This window comes from Camelus ferus, chromosome 23 (genome assembly GCF_009834535.1).
Source record: "Camelus ferus isolate YT-003-E chromosome 23, BCGSAC_Cfer_1.0, whole genome shotgun sequence".
NCBI classification, from domain to species: domain Eukaryota; kingdom Metazoa; phylum Chordata; class Mammalia; order Artiodactyla; family Camelidae; genus Camelus; species Camelus ferus.
In genome coordinates this window covers 23299813-23318376 of record NC_045718.1, presented here as the reverse complement: position 1 = coordinate 23318376, position 18564 = coordinate 23299813, and the positions used below count along the sequence as shown (strand labels likewise).

Below are 18564 nucleotides of genomic sequence, written 5' to 3'. Positions count from 1 at the left end.
GTTTTTATCCACCTACCCACCCCAATATCTATGTGCAGTGCCCTCCCAGACATTCCCATCAAGTGCTCTTAACCCGCACAGTACGTTGTAAATGACCATTTGCCCATTGGCCTCCCTGACTGGTCTGTGTGCCACTCAGGCTCAAGTAATCCACCTTTTATGTTTACAGTAGCAGAGTGATTACGTTTTTTGAATAAATAAATGAACACACAAACAAGCTGGTAATGAAACGTGTTGAAAGAGCTAAGAATGTAGTGTAATAGATATTAATTTCGTGTTTTCTAATTTCCTACAAGCCACAGTTCATATCATTTAGAATACCCATCTGTTTTTACTTCCAAAAATAATCATTAAGGACCCAGTATGCGTCAGGCACTGGGGATACAGAAAAGTCTCAAACACATAAAAATCCCTAACCTCACAGAACTTGTACCTTACTAGGTGAGGTGAGCAACAGAGTATGGGTTTGCTCCAACTGAGTTGAAATCCACAGACTACCTCTGAGCAGAAGGTTTCTTTATACATGGATGCTGGCATTAAGATGACTGATGCTGGCTTGGACCAAAATGGTGGCAGTCTGAATGGTGAACAGTAATTAAATGATAGACTGACTCTCAAGGCAGAGCCAACAGGACTGACTGATGAACTGGGAGCGAGAAATGAGAGAAAGAGAACAGTCAAGAATGGATTTTAGTCTGTGCAACTGTGAAGGCTGTGGAAAGGGTATGATGTTGGAAATAATGTGTAGATATGTGAAGAGATTCTCTGAAGTTCGGCCTTACATTTTAATATTCTATTTTGTGTAAGTGAACTTTCCTTGGTATATTTCTAATAAATAGTAAGGGCCACTTGGGCTTCTTAGACAAATGACTAACATGGAAGAGAAAAATCTGGGACAACTGCAGCCGATGCAGCTCCATGAAACACTGCCTGTGTCAGGCACCCTACAAAAGCCACTGCAACTTACTCTTCCAGGCTGTCTCAAGTTCTTTTTCAAACAACTGATGCAATGCAGCTAGGGCTAGAAGCTATAATTTCTATGGTTTCTAAAAACCACTTCATAGATTAAACAATCATTGTCATTAGCAATATTAATAATTATACTTTGAATTTTACCAAAGTTATGTGGATGTCAAATGGACACTTATGAAGGAGGCCAAAATTTTTACCTTGCCCTGGACATGCATGATCCAGTCCAAGGTCAGAGGAGATGGCCTTGACCTAGGAGCAAAAGACCATGGAGCAAATGTGGCTGACCTAGAATGACTTAATCCACCTAAGACTAAAGCCTGAGATAGAACAGTAGGAGATTTGGGCTGGCAGGCAGCTACCTAAACAATCTAAATAATCAGCTACTGTGCTTAATGGCTGTAATTTGGGGTAAGGCTGGTAATAATGGTTTATTTTTTTCATGTGTTGAAGTATATGTCTACAAAACTTACTGAATTTGGGATTCAAAAAATGAGACTGTTTATAAACACAGGATGCAACAGTAAGTCTGTATAATGACTAAGTCTCTTGCAGAATAATTTAGTGGTGGTCATGATGAGTTATAACGTAGACTTTTGAGTTTTCATTGGGCAGAAACAAACCATTCTCACTCAGTCTGTGAGCTTTTTTTTCCTTCCAGACTGTAAGTAGTTTACACAATAAACAGTTATTTCCATAGTAGAAATGGCCAAGCTGTCTAAGCTCTAAAGTCAACCTGCTATTATGGTTAGAAATCAAGGCTGCCAATCTTCCAGATTTTCACAGCCACACTTTTGACCTAGCTGATGGAAATGTAAGAGTAAACATAGTTCTTTGACCTCTTAACAAAGGCAAAAATCAACATGCTAAGGTATTTATTTAACTGGTAAGTGATCCAGCACAAAGAGACATTACAGTGGATTTATATAATGACAGGACACTACAGATTCCTCTCCAATGAAAATTTTAAGTGAGAGTTCACTCATAAATAGTCCATGTTTTCTTATTTAGGACTTTGATATAAAGTACTGATTTGAAAACCTTATATATATTATATACTTCATAATTAATCAGTGACATCAAAGAGTAAAACTGAAACTTTTCAAATCTTAATTCACACCCCCAAATCAGAGATCAGGCCCATGGAAGCACTCTCATCATAAGCATATGTGGAAGGGGAGATATCCTTTGCACATATATTCTCTTCTGCTTTAAATTCCTTCCTAACTGTGATGAGTCAATTTCCTTTCCTATCTTGAAAATTATGCTTTAAACCCACCTTCTTCCATGAAACAAGACAGGTGTAAGCCCTTCCAATCCCCACAGCATGGCAAACATGGCTGTCACTAGGGGGTCTGCGTTTATATCCTCTGGATATTTCTCAGGCATGGATGACTAACAGAAGAGAAGTCAGCTACATGAACCCATCCTGCTGCCTAGAGGGTGCTGAGTGTACGCACTGTCAATCCTGAGAAAGAGACCCTGTTCTACTATGACTCTTTTTGCACACTATGACAAACAACATAGTTAAAAGGCAAAAGGGCAAGGGCTCAAACTTTCATTCTTTTTGTAATCCTCATATTTCAGTATCAACTTTTTATACATTTGTGTTATTGGAAAAACATAATGTATAAAAAAAAAACTGCCCTTAAGTATTCATTATGGACAGGCATATGAGAACAGGAACAATCTGTTGAAATGTAGATTTAAATTTTACAAATTGAAAAGGGTGATATCAAATAAGAACTTCATGAAAAGAATGTCAACATTGTACTCAAATCATTTCTTTCTGCACTACAAAATCAAAGATGCAGAAAAATTTTAAACTACTTGCTCCCCCCAACAAAAATCATTTCAAGCCATTTGTTGATGTTTTTATCCATCAGTCAGATGACTCACCTGCCCTGTTCTCAAGTTCCATATGTACTTTAAACAACTCAGTATTCTGAAACAATAACTAATTCATTTCCATCATTCCTTTGTTCAAACCTTTAAACTCTCTTTTCAAAATCAATTTACTAAAATCTAGTTTTCTACCTTAAGTAGACCATTTTGACCAACTGTAAAAAAAATATTCAAACAAATGAATTTTAGCTTACAAGCTGTATCAAAATTAAAAAAAAAAAACCACAAAATAAGTTGTCTCCTACCTATGGTTGTAATAACAGTGCCAGCAAAGAAGAAGGAACTTCCCAAATCCCAGTGACTGATTTGATTGGAGGTGTTTCCTAAAGGTATAATCCCTGCATTTATTGCTGCCACTATTTGCTGCAAGTTTAAAAAGAAATTTATCAGTACACATGAATCACATGGAAGCATCAAACAGTATATATCCCACCCCAGATGACCAATTAGACAAAGAGAATCAATTCTAAGGTTTGCTTTTCCATTTAAAGTATGCAACATAGATTAAAACTTTACACTAAAGAATTTAATACATTAAATGATAGGAAAATTATATTTGATGTCAGGTGAATGGATCTGCATATGCATAAGGCTTATCATTTGGGCTGTATGCATTCATATTATCCAGTACCATACTTAGTGACTTATTTGAATTAACAACTAAATATAGCAATAGTTTTTAGTAAGCAGCACAGAGTTAAAATATCAGATTGCAAACTACACTTCAAATAATATATAATAGCATCATCGAAAAAAAACCAAGTATTTCCAAAGTGCTAGTCATTTTGAATGGTAAACACAGGTACCCAAGCCTGGGGTGTGTATAACAGTAGAGAGTATAATGTCAGGGAGGTCCAACAAAATAGACTAAGACGAGAAGCAACAAGCAACAGCAATCCACCATCAAGCTTAAGTCAGTCCGTTTATATCTAGATTCTTAGAATCTCTACAGATTTTTATAAATTCTGTAACAGTGAGTGTCACCAAAGACGTGTAGATGATGACAGTCAATGGCATTACTATAGGAACACTAGAATATGGATGCTGCCTTGAGTAGTACTGGCAGAGGCAGAATGATGTTATAATCCCTTCTCAATCCTCTGATGTTGGAGAGGGGAGGAGGAGATCCAGAAGCACAAAACAGAAGAGAAAACTTTAGGAGAAAATATGTAGTAAAAGAGAGGCATACAGATTGTAGCAAAAGACGTTTCTGTTGGAAACACAGTTTTTAAATCTTTATCACTCAATTTTAAATTGGATTTAAAATTTTTATTTTAAAATCAGATTTTAAAATTGGAAGGAACTTCATTTGCTAGGCAAGGAAATTAAAAACCAACAGCGGTAAAGTGACTTGTTTAAAGTTATACCGTTTATTGGCAAGTGGACAAAAACTACACTGTGACAAGGGAGGCACTATCCAAGGAAATGACTGTCAGATGGAAAAGCACAGTAATCTCATTTGTCTGGCTTGTCCTCACCTATAAATTGAAACTCCAATAGTTAGCTGAACTGTAACACTTTTGTTTACTTTAACAATGATACAAGTTCACTGCTAAAGAAATCAGGAAAAACAGAAAGGCAGAAAGAGGGTAATAAAAATTATTCATAACTCCAGAATCCAGAGACAACCACTATTAATAGATTAAGGTATCTACTCCTGATATTTTGCTATACATTTTTACAGAGTTGGATTTGTGAAATATATGAAACATATTCTCTATTTTTGCTTACTATTATTCTACATGCAGTTTTTCTTTGTTATTTATTTAATCATTGCCCAATGTGTAGACATATATGCTATTCTAAAATTTGTCTTATTATAAAAAGTGCTGCTGTGAACATATTTGTGTATCCTTTTTCACTTCTGCATATTTTTGTGGGAGATATTGCTAGAAATAAATTTGCCACATTGAAGATTATGAAAATTTTAAACCACTGGATGGGTAGTAGCAAGAAGCTATCCGAGAAGGTTACTCTAATTTACAACAGCCCCTCAACAATTTACGAGCACCTAGCAATACTATTACCTCTAATATTAATATTTTATTTTTACTGAACTGATAAGAATTATTTACATTTATATATACTTGATTGTGAGTGAAGTTGAATACTGTTTCCTTTCTCATATATTAAATGTACACAGATATACACATATACACATATTTGCCCAGCACATAGTGAAGCTAGTTTTGAGATAATTGATTCTCTTTATCTGACTCTCTGCTGTAAATTTAACATCAGATAAGGTAGGTTTCTCTGATTATCCTTCTTCGAAAAAATTTTTTGCAGTTTCTAACCTATTATTCTTGCATAAACTTTAGAGTCATTTAGTTAAATTTTATAGAAATAATCCTTTTCATGGGTTTAACATATTTCTGTTGTTTGGATATATGTGAAATCTATAAATTAATTAAGGCAAATGAACACTCATAATAGTGAAACTTCCCATCAAAGAACATGGTGTGAATCTCCATTTACTGAGTCCCCTTTAATATTCTGAAATAGAGCATTTTTGGTGTACTTCACATAGGTCTGTAAGGTTATTTTTAGCTATTTTACTTTTTTTCCATTTTAAATTATAACTGGTTATTGCTGTTGTATACATAAATACATGTTGCCCATTTTCTGCACCAGCAATTCTCAAATTTTTTATCTCAAAACCCCTTTTCAGTCTCAAAAATTATTGAACACATCAAAGAACACTGGAATATGTGAGTGGTAACTATTGATATTTTTGCTTGAATTTTTACCTCAAAATGTTTTAATTCATGTAAAAATAAAAATAACCTCATTATATGTTAACATAAGTTAACATACTTTTATGAAAAATAATTATGTTTTCCAAAACAAACAAAGGTTTAACGAGAAAAGAGACATTGTATAATTATCTAAATGTCTGGCTTAACAGAAAACAGATTATAATATATGCTTCTGCATCCAATCTGGAAAACAGTATGAAGATTCCTTTAAAAAATTAAAAATAGAACTACCATACAATCCAGTAATTCCACTTCTTGGTATTTATCCAAAGAACAGGAAAACGTTCATTCAAAAAGATATAGGTACCCCTATGTCCCTGGCAACATTATTTACAGTAGCCAAGATACAGAAGCAACCTAAGGGCCCATCAATAGATGAATGGATATATATATACACACACACATACACATACACACACACAATGGAACATTACTCAGCTATAAAAAAGAATTAAATCTTGCCATTTGTGATAACATGTATAAATCTAGAGGGTATATGTTGAGTGAAATAAGTCAGACAGAAAAAGGCAATTACCATACAATTTCACTCACAGACGGAATCTAAAAAACAAAACAAACAAACCAAAACAGAAACTCCTAGATACAGAGAACAAACTAGTGGTTGCCAGAGGGGGAAAGGGCAGGGGGCTGGGTGAAATAAATAAAGGCTATTAAGAGTACAAACTTCTTTATAAAATAAACAAGTCACAGGGATGTAATAGGAACAGCAAAAGGAATGTACAGCAAATGTACAGCAAAGGAATGTACAGCAAAAGGAATATATGTACTAACTTTGTATGGTACAGATGGTTACTAGATTGATCACAGTGATCATTCTGTAATGTATTTCATTGTTGAGTCACTATGTTGCATACTCGAAACTAACAAAATATTGTATGTCAACTGTACTTCAATAAAAAAGTATTTTTATATATTACAGACATTTCTTCAACACATTCATTTATTGAAAAAACATTTATCAATTATTTATGGTGCTAGGCAACTGGGAAGCAACAGAGAAGTAAAAACATGGGTGATATAGATGGGAAAAGATAAGGCATGTCTTTAGACTGCACCCAATTAAGTAAAATTAGTTATTTTATTCATTAGAAGCAAGCTAATTCCTCCAGTTGACTCAATATTGACTCCAAAGCCAGCACCATCATTCTAACCTATTATTTGGCTTGTCGATGATAAAGCACAGCATTACCCAGACATCTGGATAAGTTCCACAAATTACTTAAATGCAAAAGAAGCAAATGTAGACTTAGAGACAGTAAAGTCTGGCAATGTGTAGGCTGTAAATAGTTATCACAGAGCCGTGATTATTGCAACAGAAGCTGGAGATGGGACCAGGAATATGTCAAATCACTAAGAATGAGTCTACCAGGAGATCCTTTCTTTGGAATACTCTTGTAAGTTTATTTTATATTTTTTTGTACAAGGTCCCTTTGTCAACATCCACAGGAAATCGGACGCCCTTGGCAAGTGCACTGGCACAGATCGAAGAGTCTCTGCAATTTCGTCAGTTCAGGCCATCAGAGCACTTCACAAATGCCTTCATGGGAACCACTTCCGAATGCACCCTATTATGTGCTTAAAGCAGCAATCACTTCATCTATGATAAAAATTCACTTTTCCACTAAAGGCAACTTTTTTAGACAATCAAATCATGTTGGCAACTTATGAATAAGTTGAATTTTTAAGGCGAGGGGAAAGGGAATGTGGGATCCTATACATTCAATCCTAACATACAATTATCTGAAGTACTGATTAAGGAAGGACTTCCAAACCTAAAACCCCCAACGGAAACAGTATAAAATAATCTTGGTTGGATTCACACTCAATTTTGCTCTGTAGTTTATAGACAATCATGGAATGTGCATTAAGGAAAGGGAGTTGCTACATGGTTCTAGTCAAGAATAGGAGCTTAAACTTAGGAAATGGAGCTCTGAGAGGCTTATACTCACAGAGGTGATAAAGGTAATTACTCATAAAAGTAATTATGAAAAATCTTAGTTTTCATGACAATGATGGCTTTAGAATCAAAGTTCACCGAGTTCTAACATGAATTTGTGTATTCTTGAATTGTAAGAAGTTTACGTCTCATCATCACCGGGCAGTTTTGGAACTATATTCAGCTCTCACGACACCAAACACTGGTAAGACACACTTATCTGTAATTGTAAGAGACTCAGGGCAATCACTGACAACCATGAAAGTGTTCCTGTGAGTCCAGTGCCTGGGAACAACTTTTTCATGTGTTATAAAATACTCGACAAGCTATTTTTTCCTTTGAAGGAAAAGATTTCAGACAGCAAGCACCCCCAGGGAAGGCCTCAAAAATACATTGTTTTCAGAATAGGTTACACTGTGGATCTTAAAATACAAGCTCTGTTTTTACTTTTTTGCCCCTTTACTCAGAGGCTCAGATGTCCAGGTTCACCAGGACAATACAGACTGTTCTGAATGCCTTCCACAAATTCCTCCTCTGTTAATATCATAATCAAGATTTCACTAAATATATTATCATGCCTATAATCCTAAAAGTAAGGTCACATTAATAATTTGGATTTTTTAAGTGATATAAGAATTCTAAACTGCAGGTACAAGGCATTGACAACTAATTGGGCCACACCAATGATGTATGTGTAACCAGTTCAGTGACAACTTCTTTTAACTGGATATTTAAGATTGATATTTCTTCTCCTTGGAAAAAGGACATTATTTCCAATATATGGATATAATAGCTAAATTCAATTATACTGATGTCCATATAATTATACAGTTCCTCAGAGAGTAAGAAGTATTCTCTTGCCAAAATTCTGTAAGACACAATTACACATCTCTTTTGGTCACTATTTCCTTGTGGAGGAACTGGTTTCATCCTGAGTGGAGGCTAGTCTTTAGGAAAGAAGTTCAAATCACACATTCACAACACTGTACCTGACCACTTCAACCATGTAAACAAGACTGTTTTGAAAGATTTGAAGGCTACATAATGAGGAAAACAAAATAATACACGATGCTCTCCTTGCCAGATGACTTGGTGAGGAGGTATTATGCAGGTATCATTGCTATTTATTGTCACATCACAAAACAGTCATCATCCATCAACGGTACACAGCCGTGTACGAGCACTGCTGTCAAAGGCTGCAAGATCCTTATGCATCTCATTCTCAACCTCCTGGCTTTGCCTCAACACCATGATTACCTAATGCCAGATGATGTGAGCTGCTTTGAAAGGTCCAGCTAGTAAAACCAGAGAGTATCTCAAGATGGCCTTTCTTCTTACAGGCTCAGAATTCACATACAGCACTGACAGATCCCAGGTAAGCTCCACTGGCATTTTTGAATCAATGAGGAGTCACTTTTGTTTATCCATTTCCTACATGCTTCTTTAAACAACTTTATTATCCATAGAAATTCATCTTAAATGGTATTTACAAACATCATTTGCACAAGAAGTTTCTCTTCTAATGTCAGTCTTAATCACGAGGCTGCTTCTTGGGCCATTATAATATCTATTTAGGTTCAGCCAAGAAGTGGTATCACAGGGCCTTATTGCAAACTTACATACACAGGCAGCCCATGACACATTCTTTATACCACTGGGAAAACTCCCCAGAAACCTAACATCTTCTTCACCTTTGTGTCCTTTCAAGGTATTCCTGAAACTAAGCAGTGCCATTGGCTTCCTTGCATGAGATGGTTATTTCTGTCAGAGTTTCACTTGGGGCTGTTGACAACCCAACAAGGAAGCAAACAACTTCCTGAAAACCATACTATTAGCATATTGCAAGAATATTCCAGCAGCAGCTCTCAGCTAATGATAATCCTGGTTGAACCACATAAAACTGCCAATATCCAAGCACTTTTTGGCCTATAAAATGACAATTTCATATCAGCATACAAAAGAATGGTATTTATGTTTTCACTAATAGTGTGCAAGCACATCCTAAATTTCACTGAGTGTGATACTTACTACTGCAGCATTAAAGCTAATCCCCATAAGCAGGAAACTGTTAATAGCAAATTAATCTACTATGGTGTTGGTTATAGTTCTACGTTGAAGGATATACACTTGCTAGTTTAAGTAAAACCCTCTATGGCTGAGAATGCTATTCTGAGTAAATACGGACTAACTATTGCATCCATACTGGAAATTCAAGGTATGTACAACTTTGGCATAGATTTCAGAAATCAAGGGGGTATTATTTACTATTTAAGATGATTACATTTTGTAGAAATAAATGTGTATATTCATCATTTGATATCAAATATTTCACATTAATATACATTCTAGCCTCTAATTTGATAAATGAACTTGAGACACATTATTTTACTCAGTTATTCAGAAATCTATAGTTATATAGAGATGGCATTTTTTTCTTTTCTTTTCGTTTCTTTTTTTTGGCTAGGAAAATTAGAGGCACCTACATAAATCCAAAAAAAAAGAAAAAAGAAAATCCAAAATTACATTCCACAATTAAATGAACTGTTGTAAGTATTGACAAAGTTATATTTTTCTAAATCTAACATCAATAATCTTTTTCTTTTTAAAAGATATATTTCTGATTTCATGTGGAGAAAAAAGAAGGAGTACACTCGCATATTTTATACAGAACACAGGTGATTACATCAGTTCCATATTTAGAGTCTGGTAAAGAAGGAAGTTTTTAAGGTTTCCGCGCAGTACATCTCATAAGTGAGAAAGTGAAAAACAAAATAATGTTTTTAATTTATTGTTTTTGTTGGAAACAATTTGAATCAAAATAGATTTTCTGTTTTCTTAAAAAGGCTTTCAAAGTCCTTAGAACGTGTTTCCAAATAATGTATGACCTAAGCTTAACCACACATTAATTATAAACTTCTTATGAAGAAGCACCCTTTTTGTGAAAACAAACCAAAACAAACAAAACAAAACAAACAAAACAAACTTAATTCTTACAACTTAGAAAGGATAATACTTCTGACAGGGAGCAGTTTCCAAAATACAGTAGATTTTAGGAAGCACCTCTAAAAGGAAACATTTCGCTCACCTATCCATATCTTTCCTCTATTTAGGGATTATGCCATTGCATGTTAGAGATATTTTTACACAGACTTATGAAGTGTACAGCTTTTTTCTTGCTCTTTTGGCAGTGTAAATTTATTTTCTATTAGAAGGAACAAAAGCTTAAAATTCAAGGTAGGAAATAACAGCGAGCCAGAGGTGGATGTTAGCCAGAAGCAAGAGGCACACCACTGGATATGAGGTTTGCCTTCCCTGTTTTATCCACTCTGGAAGATTTTTTTAAATCATAAAGGTAATATACATATTACTGGACATTTGGAAAAATGAGAATTAAAAAAAATGACTCACAGTCCTCACAGTCCCTAAAACAGTTTTTTGCAACATGCATATATTCAATTTTTGGTTTTAATAGGTATAATCATTAAATCTGCTTTCAACTATTTTCATGTAACATAAGCATGTTCCAAGGCATTTTGAAGTTATCAATATCTCACTGAGTAGCTACACGTAACACAGTTCACATACCATTCCTCCATCATTAAGTGAATTTGTATAACCATATCCAAGTTCAAGTGACCACTTGCAAGGTGACTATAGAGATAATTTACACAACAGACAAGAACCAAACTGGAAATACTGAAATTCTGTTATTCTTTGAGCCCCATGAAATGACACTGTGGTACAAAATGGATAAAACACAGTCAAGACTCTTGAGTCCTTGCAACTCTGAAAAAAACATACAAAGCAGGCAGACTGAAACACGCATTTCCCCAGTTGTGCATTTTTCCATGAGTTTTCCTAAATTCCGTATTATTATATGGTGTATTAATATTCTACCAGAAAATTAATCTCTGTCTCTCTGGCCCCCTTCCACCTCATCTCAGTATAAGTTAGGGGTAGGGGGAGGTTAATAATAGAAAAGGAAATTTTGGAGAGAGAAGGACATAAAGCAAGAAGTCAGAAAGAAAGAAAAGGACAAGTAGAAGAGAAAAAGATGAAGGCTGTTTAGATAATAGAAAATCTTAGAAGAACAAAGGAACTTAATACAAGTTACAGTCACTCTATCTAGGAAGTTCTTTTCAAAGAGGTTATCCTTCAAATAGGATTTGAGCAGGCAGAAGACAGAGATCAAGGACACACAGCATCTAGGCAATATTTTTACACCAGTTTGCCCAGACACACCACACTAACCAATATTTATTCATGCTCTGTTTTTTAAGGTTTGAAGTTCTAAACTGATGAGAGAAAAAACAGCCCAAAATGGAACAAAGGGAGTTTCATTCTGCTAATTTTATGCATCCACAGAATTCTCAAATTTGGAGATTCTGTTGTCTTTTTCAATAGAACATCACTGGTCTCTACTCATTTGATTTTCCAATTCACTTAAGCATATATTTCCATTACAGACACAAGTTTAAACAAAAAAAGTACTTTATGCCTACATAAGAGTAATCACAGGGGAAACAGGGAAACTATTCAAGTTTCCACAGAAAGGCAATCTTTTTTTATTATAGGTTTTAAACACAAATGAATTTTTTTTTCCCCTGCCTTTCCTGAATATGTAACTAAGAGATAATGACAAGGATTGAAAATTGGAGGTTCTGCACACACACGTACAACCAACAAAAGTAATCAGTTAACCCAACTTGTATTAGAATAAACCAAACTTCCCACATGCCAAATTAGTCACCAATAAAGGCAATTATCACGGCACTAAAACATCGCAATACTCCGATAGTTCCTTTGTCTCAGGTCCTGTAAAATTTATGTATTTCTCACTTCAGCTGCACTGACTCACTGCCATCAATCAGCTTACAAGAAATTTCTGTGCTTTTGGGTTCCAGGTAAAAATTTCTTAATACACTGCAGAGTAAATCTACTAATGACTTGCTAACATTATGGAGAGAAAAGGAAGTCCTGCAAAATTGCTTCATATGTTTATACTTCTTGGCTCTTAATGTCACCAAATCAAGACAGCAAAAATAATATATGAATAATTTCTCAAAATGTAGTGATTCACACTCATCTTGTCTTAGTGTCTTGGCATTTCTCGAAGTTTCCCTATCTTTCTCAATTACATACCCGTACACTCACCAGTTACAGCAAATCTGAACTGGTTGAAATCCATTCTGTTGAGAAACAGAAACCTGATGGAATTTCTTATACTTTTTCAAGCCAACTGGAATGACTGAGCTACCCTTTGACACCTGTCCAGTAGTGACTGCACAAATATGCAATTAAACCCCTCCCTCGGGCACTTCTCAGCCTGACTTGAGTGTCACACCACAACCGTCAGCGCTGAAAACGAGCCTGGCACCTGTCCTCATGTTTTCTCCATTAGTCATTCACATGTGCAGTATTGTTCACCTCCTTTCACACAAGGATACCAATCCCAAGGGCATTTCAGAGCACAGCAACCTACGAAAGGGAAGACGCCCCCAAATCCACATGATAAGCCCGAGACTGCAGGGTCTCCTCTGCTCAGAGGCCCGGAGCATGAAGATGATATTTAGCAGGGCAGTCTTTAGCGGAGGATGGGTCTAGTGTCTGCAGAGGTACCAATGTGGGCCAAACATCCTTAGTGAGTGTCACTTCTCCTGCCTGCAAACTCCCTCAAACCAAGAATGTGCTTATACTGGTGGAACTGAGCAAGGGAGAGTATGTTTAAACTGGGCAGAGAAAGAGAGAGAAATGAAAAATCACAGTACAGCAACACGCAGCATCCTGACGACCCAGAGGCGGCGTGGCGGGGCAACAGTGCTGGCGTCAGATGATTTAATACACTTGAACTTCCTTTTTCGTTTTTAATTACCTGCTGTGCATCTACTGAGTGTCCTCTGACAGCTGCTTCTCCTTCAGTTAACTATTTGGAACCAGTAGTGCAAGACCCAAGGTACTTCACCATCTCATAAAAATAACTCTGTGATCACTATCAGTATGGTATCCTTTGACAGGCATCAGATGCTTATAATTTATCTTCCACAAAAGCTGAGGCATAGAGAGGTTAAATGGATCACTAGGCCGAAGTAAGTAAAAACAGTAATAAAGTAACCTGGAAAACCAGTTACAAGTCTTGGTGTTACCGTTTGTTAGAGACTTTTTTTTTTTTCTTTTTTGGTGTTAGAGTTTAGCTGCATCACAGCTTTGGTTGCCTAGCTTTGGACATAGTTATCATTCATAATATTGTTTCTATGTGATAACACTTTGGAAGTTCCAAATAATAAATACATGTATCAATAAATTTTTTTTAAAAAAGAATCAATTCATAAGTTTGAAGTGGGGTGAACATCTTGTTTAGTTTGTCCACATGTGTATAATGTGTCCCAAATGATCATCAAGCCTTGTCTTGTATCTTTGCGTCACATATGGCCTGTATGCCTAGTGTAATGCTAACTGCTCAAGAATTAATTGTGGTATATGTTGTGCTTACTGATTTCTAAGGGCACATAAAATCACTATCATGAGCCGACGGGCTAGACGCTAATTGCATAGTACAGGTCATGGTAAAGAGAGTAAGACTTCGCGGTAGCAGTTGACACTGCTAATCTCTCCCACATGGCAACATGTCTTCACTTGGCTCAGAGAACACCACCCTCTAGCTCTCCTCCAGTCTCCCTGATGGCTGTCTCATCCCCCTCACCTTTGAGCCCATGGTTCTGTTCTCAATCTGGCCACACTCCTAAGTGATTTCATTTAAACTCAAGACTTTAAATAGCAATGTAACCCCCAAATGTGTCCTTCATCCTGGACTGTTCCCTGCTTGGATGTCTGGAAGGCAACTCAAACCAATAATATGCCAAACTGAACTCCTAAAGCTCCTCCCTGAAACCGTGCCACCTGAGTTTTTCCCATCTCAATAGTCGGCAACTTTATTTTTCCAGTTTTTCAGGCCCCAAGTCTATGAATCATTCTTGAGTTCTTTCTCTCACATGTCACATCAAATTCTCCTAGCTCTACCCTCAAAATATCCCAATTTGATCACATCTCATCCCATTCAGTGCTTCTGTTCTCATCCAGGCCACCAACATAGCCCTCCCGGACTCTCCTAGAGGATTCCCAACTTTGCCCACCTATGTTCTATTCCTCACAGGGCAGCCGCAGTGATCCTGTTAAGTCCTTGATCTGCTCCAAGTCCGTTCATGGTCCTGCAACTCACTCTGAGTAATCTGAGGCCCCTTACACTGATGTGCAATGCCCTGCAAGAGCTCAGCCTGTTACTCTTCTAGCCTTTTTTCATGTAAGTGTCCCCTTCAGTCATCCCTCCTAACCACCTGCCAAGAATGTGCCTACCTCTGGGCTTTCGCTTTCCTCTCTCCCTGGAATGCCTTCCCTCAGTTATTCACATGTCTACGCATACCTATTTATTACCTTCCAGATTCATGCTAAAATGTCTGAATTCCCTGAACTGCCAATTTACTTAGCTCAGGCAGTGACTCTCTATCACACAAACTATATATTTTTTTTATTTTTTCAAAACACTTAGTACTGTGTTTTTTTAATTTGGAATTACCTTATGTCTTTATCAGTTTACTTATTCATTGTTTCTATAATTATAAGAACCTTTCTTGGGTTGCTCATGGCTTTAAAGCTCACAGCCTCACGGGCAGTGACATCAGCAAGATGGAGAAATAGGAATCACTAGACCCTCCCCCTGCTACAGAGATACCAGCTGAACAACACACAGACCAATTCCCTTAGTGAGAAATGCAGAAATCAGTTAAGGGGCTCCTAAACCTCAAGTGAGCATGAAACCAACCACATTGAAGCTGGTGAAAACTTCAACGGTCTTATTTGCCATAGTCCTCCCTCCAGTTCAGTGTGATGCAGCTGGGAGAAAACCCAACCCCTCACTTCTTCTTGTAGGGGAAAGAAACTGGAATATACATCTAATGTTCTGGGGTTTTGAGATACCACCCAATGCACAGGTAGCTGCCTTGCCTGTCTTAGAGCACATATGGGTCTCAGCACACTCTAGATGTGAGGGGACACTGAGAACCAAACTGAGCTGGGCAGCCTGCTTCTGCGCCAGAGGAACCATGGTACAGAAGACAGAGGCTGTTACAGCTCAAAAATCTCTCCCTCAGAGGGACAGAGAAGAGCAGAGCATGGTTCTAACACTCTGGCTTTTGGGGCAACTACCCAAAAGACTGTTTTCTATCTCATCCAACTCAAAGCACTGACGGGATGCTGCATACTCTAGAAACTCTGGGGACACTGAGAATAAAAGAGACCTGGGAGGCTTGCAGTAGCTCTAGAAAAGCTGCAGTGATATACACAGACACCAGAAATAGCAAAAGATTACAAGCTCCCAAAAAAAGAAACAGGCAAATACACCTAATTGGGAATTTATATGCATAAGTACAGAGAAGATAAATCCACAGAAAAGGTTTGAGAGGCCCACAGAATCTCTTGGTGGGAAGACTGGTGAACGTCTTTCCCTGAACATAATGAGTGTAAAGACTTGAGAGAGGTGGCTGTTTTTTCAAACGGGTAGATCACCACACAAAGTTACACCATACACAAAGAAACAGGGAAGCATGGCTCAAAGGGAGAACACAAATCTCTAAAAACAAACACCAAAGAAACAAAGGTGTATGAATTACCTAAGGAATACAGAATAACTATCATAAAGATGATCAGTGAGCTCAGGAAAGCAACACATGAACAAAATAAGAATATTCACAAAAAGACAGAAAATATAAAAAAGAAGCAGAAATTCTGGAGCTGAAGAATACAATAATGGAACTGGGAAATTTTCTAGAAGGATTCAGCAGCAGATCTGATCATGCAGAATGTCAATCAATGGATAAAGAAAAATGTGAGAAATGTATACACACACACATAATGGAAGATTACACAGCCTTAAAAAAGAAAGACATCCCTGTCACACGCTACAACTTCGATAAACCTTGAGAACACTATGCTAAGTGAAGTAAGCCAGTCACAGAAGGAGAAATATCTCATGATTCCATTTATATATGCTATCGAAAGCAGTCAAACTCACAGAAGCACAAAGTAGAATGGTGGTTGCCAGGGACTAGGGGAGGGGAAATGTGCAACTGCTTTTCAATGGATGTAGAACCTCAGTTATGCAAGATGAAAAAGTTCAAAAGATCTGTATAGCATTGTTTTTACAGTTAACAACACTGTACTTTACGCTTAAAATTTGTTAACAGGATAGATCTCATGCTATGTGTTCTTTACCATAGTAAAAATAATAATAATAATAAAAGATTAAGTCCTTGATATAGGAGAGTAGTTTTAAAAGACTATAATACAGCTATAAAATGTTATAGATAAAAACCATTAAAAAGGCTTTCATAAATCTGTATTTAAATATATAGATATATATTCATAATATATTGCAAAGTGAGACAGTAAGGATATAAAATAATATGTACTATAACACCCAATTTTGAGAGGAAAAAACCCACAGTCTCACATAGTGCCAGGTACATAACAGGCATTCAATAAATATTCACTTAATATGTAAAAATTCATGGAATTTTCATTCACTTATCAGACAGATTAAAAAAATTCCAAGTTGTCTCACTTCTTTCCTAGTTCATTTTGATTTATCATCCTTTAATTAAAATGATTAATCCCTTTTAAAAATTCATTTATAAATTTATCTGGCATTTTGGTGGCAAGAAGTTTCAAAAGGACACTTCCAACTTCAATTTTTCTCAAGATTCAGGAGGATTCCCCATAATTGTAAAATTCTGAGATTTTAAAAATTCATTCATTCATTCATTCTGAGAGGCAGCAAGCAATGGATAGAAGCAAAATAATGAGTCAGATGTGTCTGGGTATGTGGACTACATGCAGACTGTAGCTCTGGAAGGCAAAGAATAAAATATCTGGATTACTTATTTCGACAGAATGAAACATCTTAGAATAACAGCTCTGATCCTAGGAAGATGCTGATACTTATAAAAGAAAAAGGTGAAATTGGGAGGTGGGGGCAGAAGTTTGGGGAATTAGAAGTCATGGATCTGATATAGTTCTGTCAATAACTGGTAGCATGCTCTTAGGAAAATCATTGAACTCTGTATTTTCCTAGCTCTAATATGACAGAGTTTGTCTAGGCAGTGTAGATTCCAACTTCCAAATTCAATGAGCTTATTCCTTAAAAAGTTGCATGCAATTAATTCAAAATACATTATGATAAAATTTGCTGACGCTTTTCAGAAATTCCCTGCCTTTCAGATGTAGTTACCACTTTTGCTTGTGCTTTGCATTTTCTTTGAGACTCAAAGACACATATCCCAGCTTGGTTTATATATGAGATTAAGTTGGATTTTTTTTTTTCCCTCAAGAAAGAAATCTTGTTAGGTCCCTATTAAGAAGACTATGTGAAGTAATTAAATTAAGTATGAGGGAAGAATCACAGGGGATAAAACAGAGATACACGCAAATACACACACAAGCTCTCCATGGATCAAGAAATAAAGCTGTGAGGTACTGAGTAATGGAAAATAAAGCACAAAGTCCTGTCCTATCAAAAAAATACTTTTTGTATTATTTTTGCATAATAGCACTGTATGACAGTCCAAGAAAAAAAAATGCCTCAGGAATGATATCCTCATTGTAAATAAGATTATTTACAATTTCAATTAAACTAAATTATTTAAAACTAGCCTCACAAAATAGATTTTCAGGCCTGCTCAAATCAAGAGCCAAATGTCATCACCCAAAAAAACATCTTCCAGAAATGAAAACTGGTGTGAAGCTTGGGAACTTGTTAATCAGAGAGAAAAAAAGGCAATCGATATTTACCAAGAAAAAGTAATTACAGAATTATTTATGGTAGCATGTAAGCTGTAACATGCCCAGAAATATCAATATTGTGGAAGGTTTAAAATAAAACTTTTAAAGGCTATAAAATACACATCTTACTTACTAAAACAGATA

The 18564-nt window shown here is 36.2% G+C and overlaps 1 protein-coding gene across 5 annotated transcripts in view; it reads right to left on the bottom strand.

The window, feature by feature from the left end:
• KCNK2 (potassium two pore domain channel subfamily K member 2) overlaps positions 1-18564 on the bottom strand; it is a 177967-nt gene that overhangs the window by 74137 nt on the left and 85266 nt on the right. For all 5 annotated transcript variants that reach the window (XM_032466475.1, XM_032466477.1, XM_032466474.1 and 2 more), the window contains exon 3: positions 3120-3237. In XM_032466475.1, coding sequence (XP_032322366.1) covers positions 3120-3237 — 118 coding nt within the window. The remainder of the gene's footprint in view (positions 1-3119; positions 3238-18564) is intronic.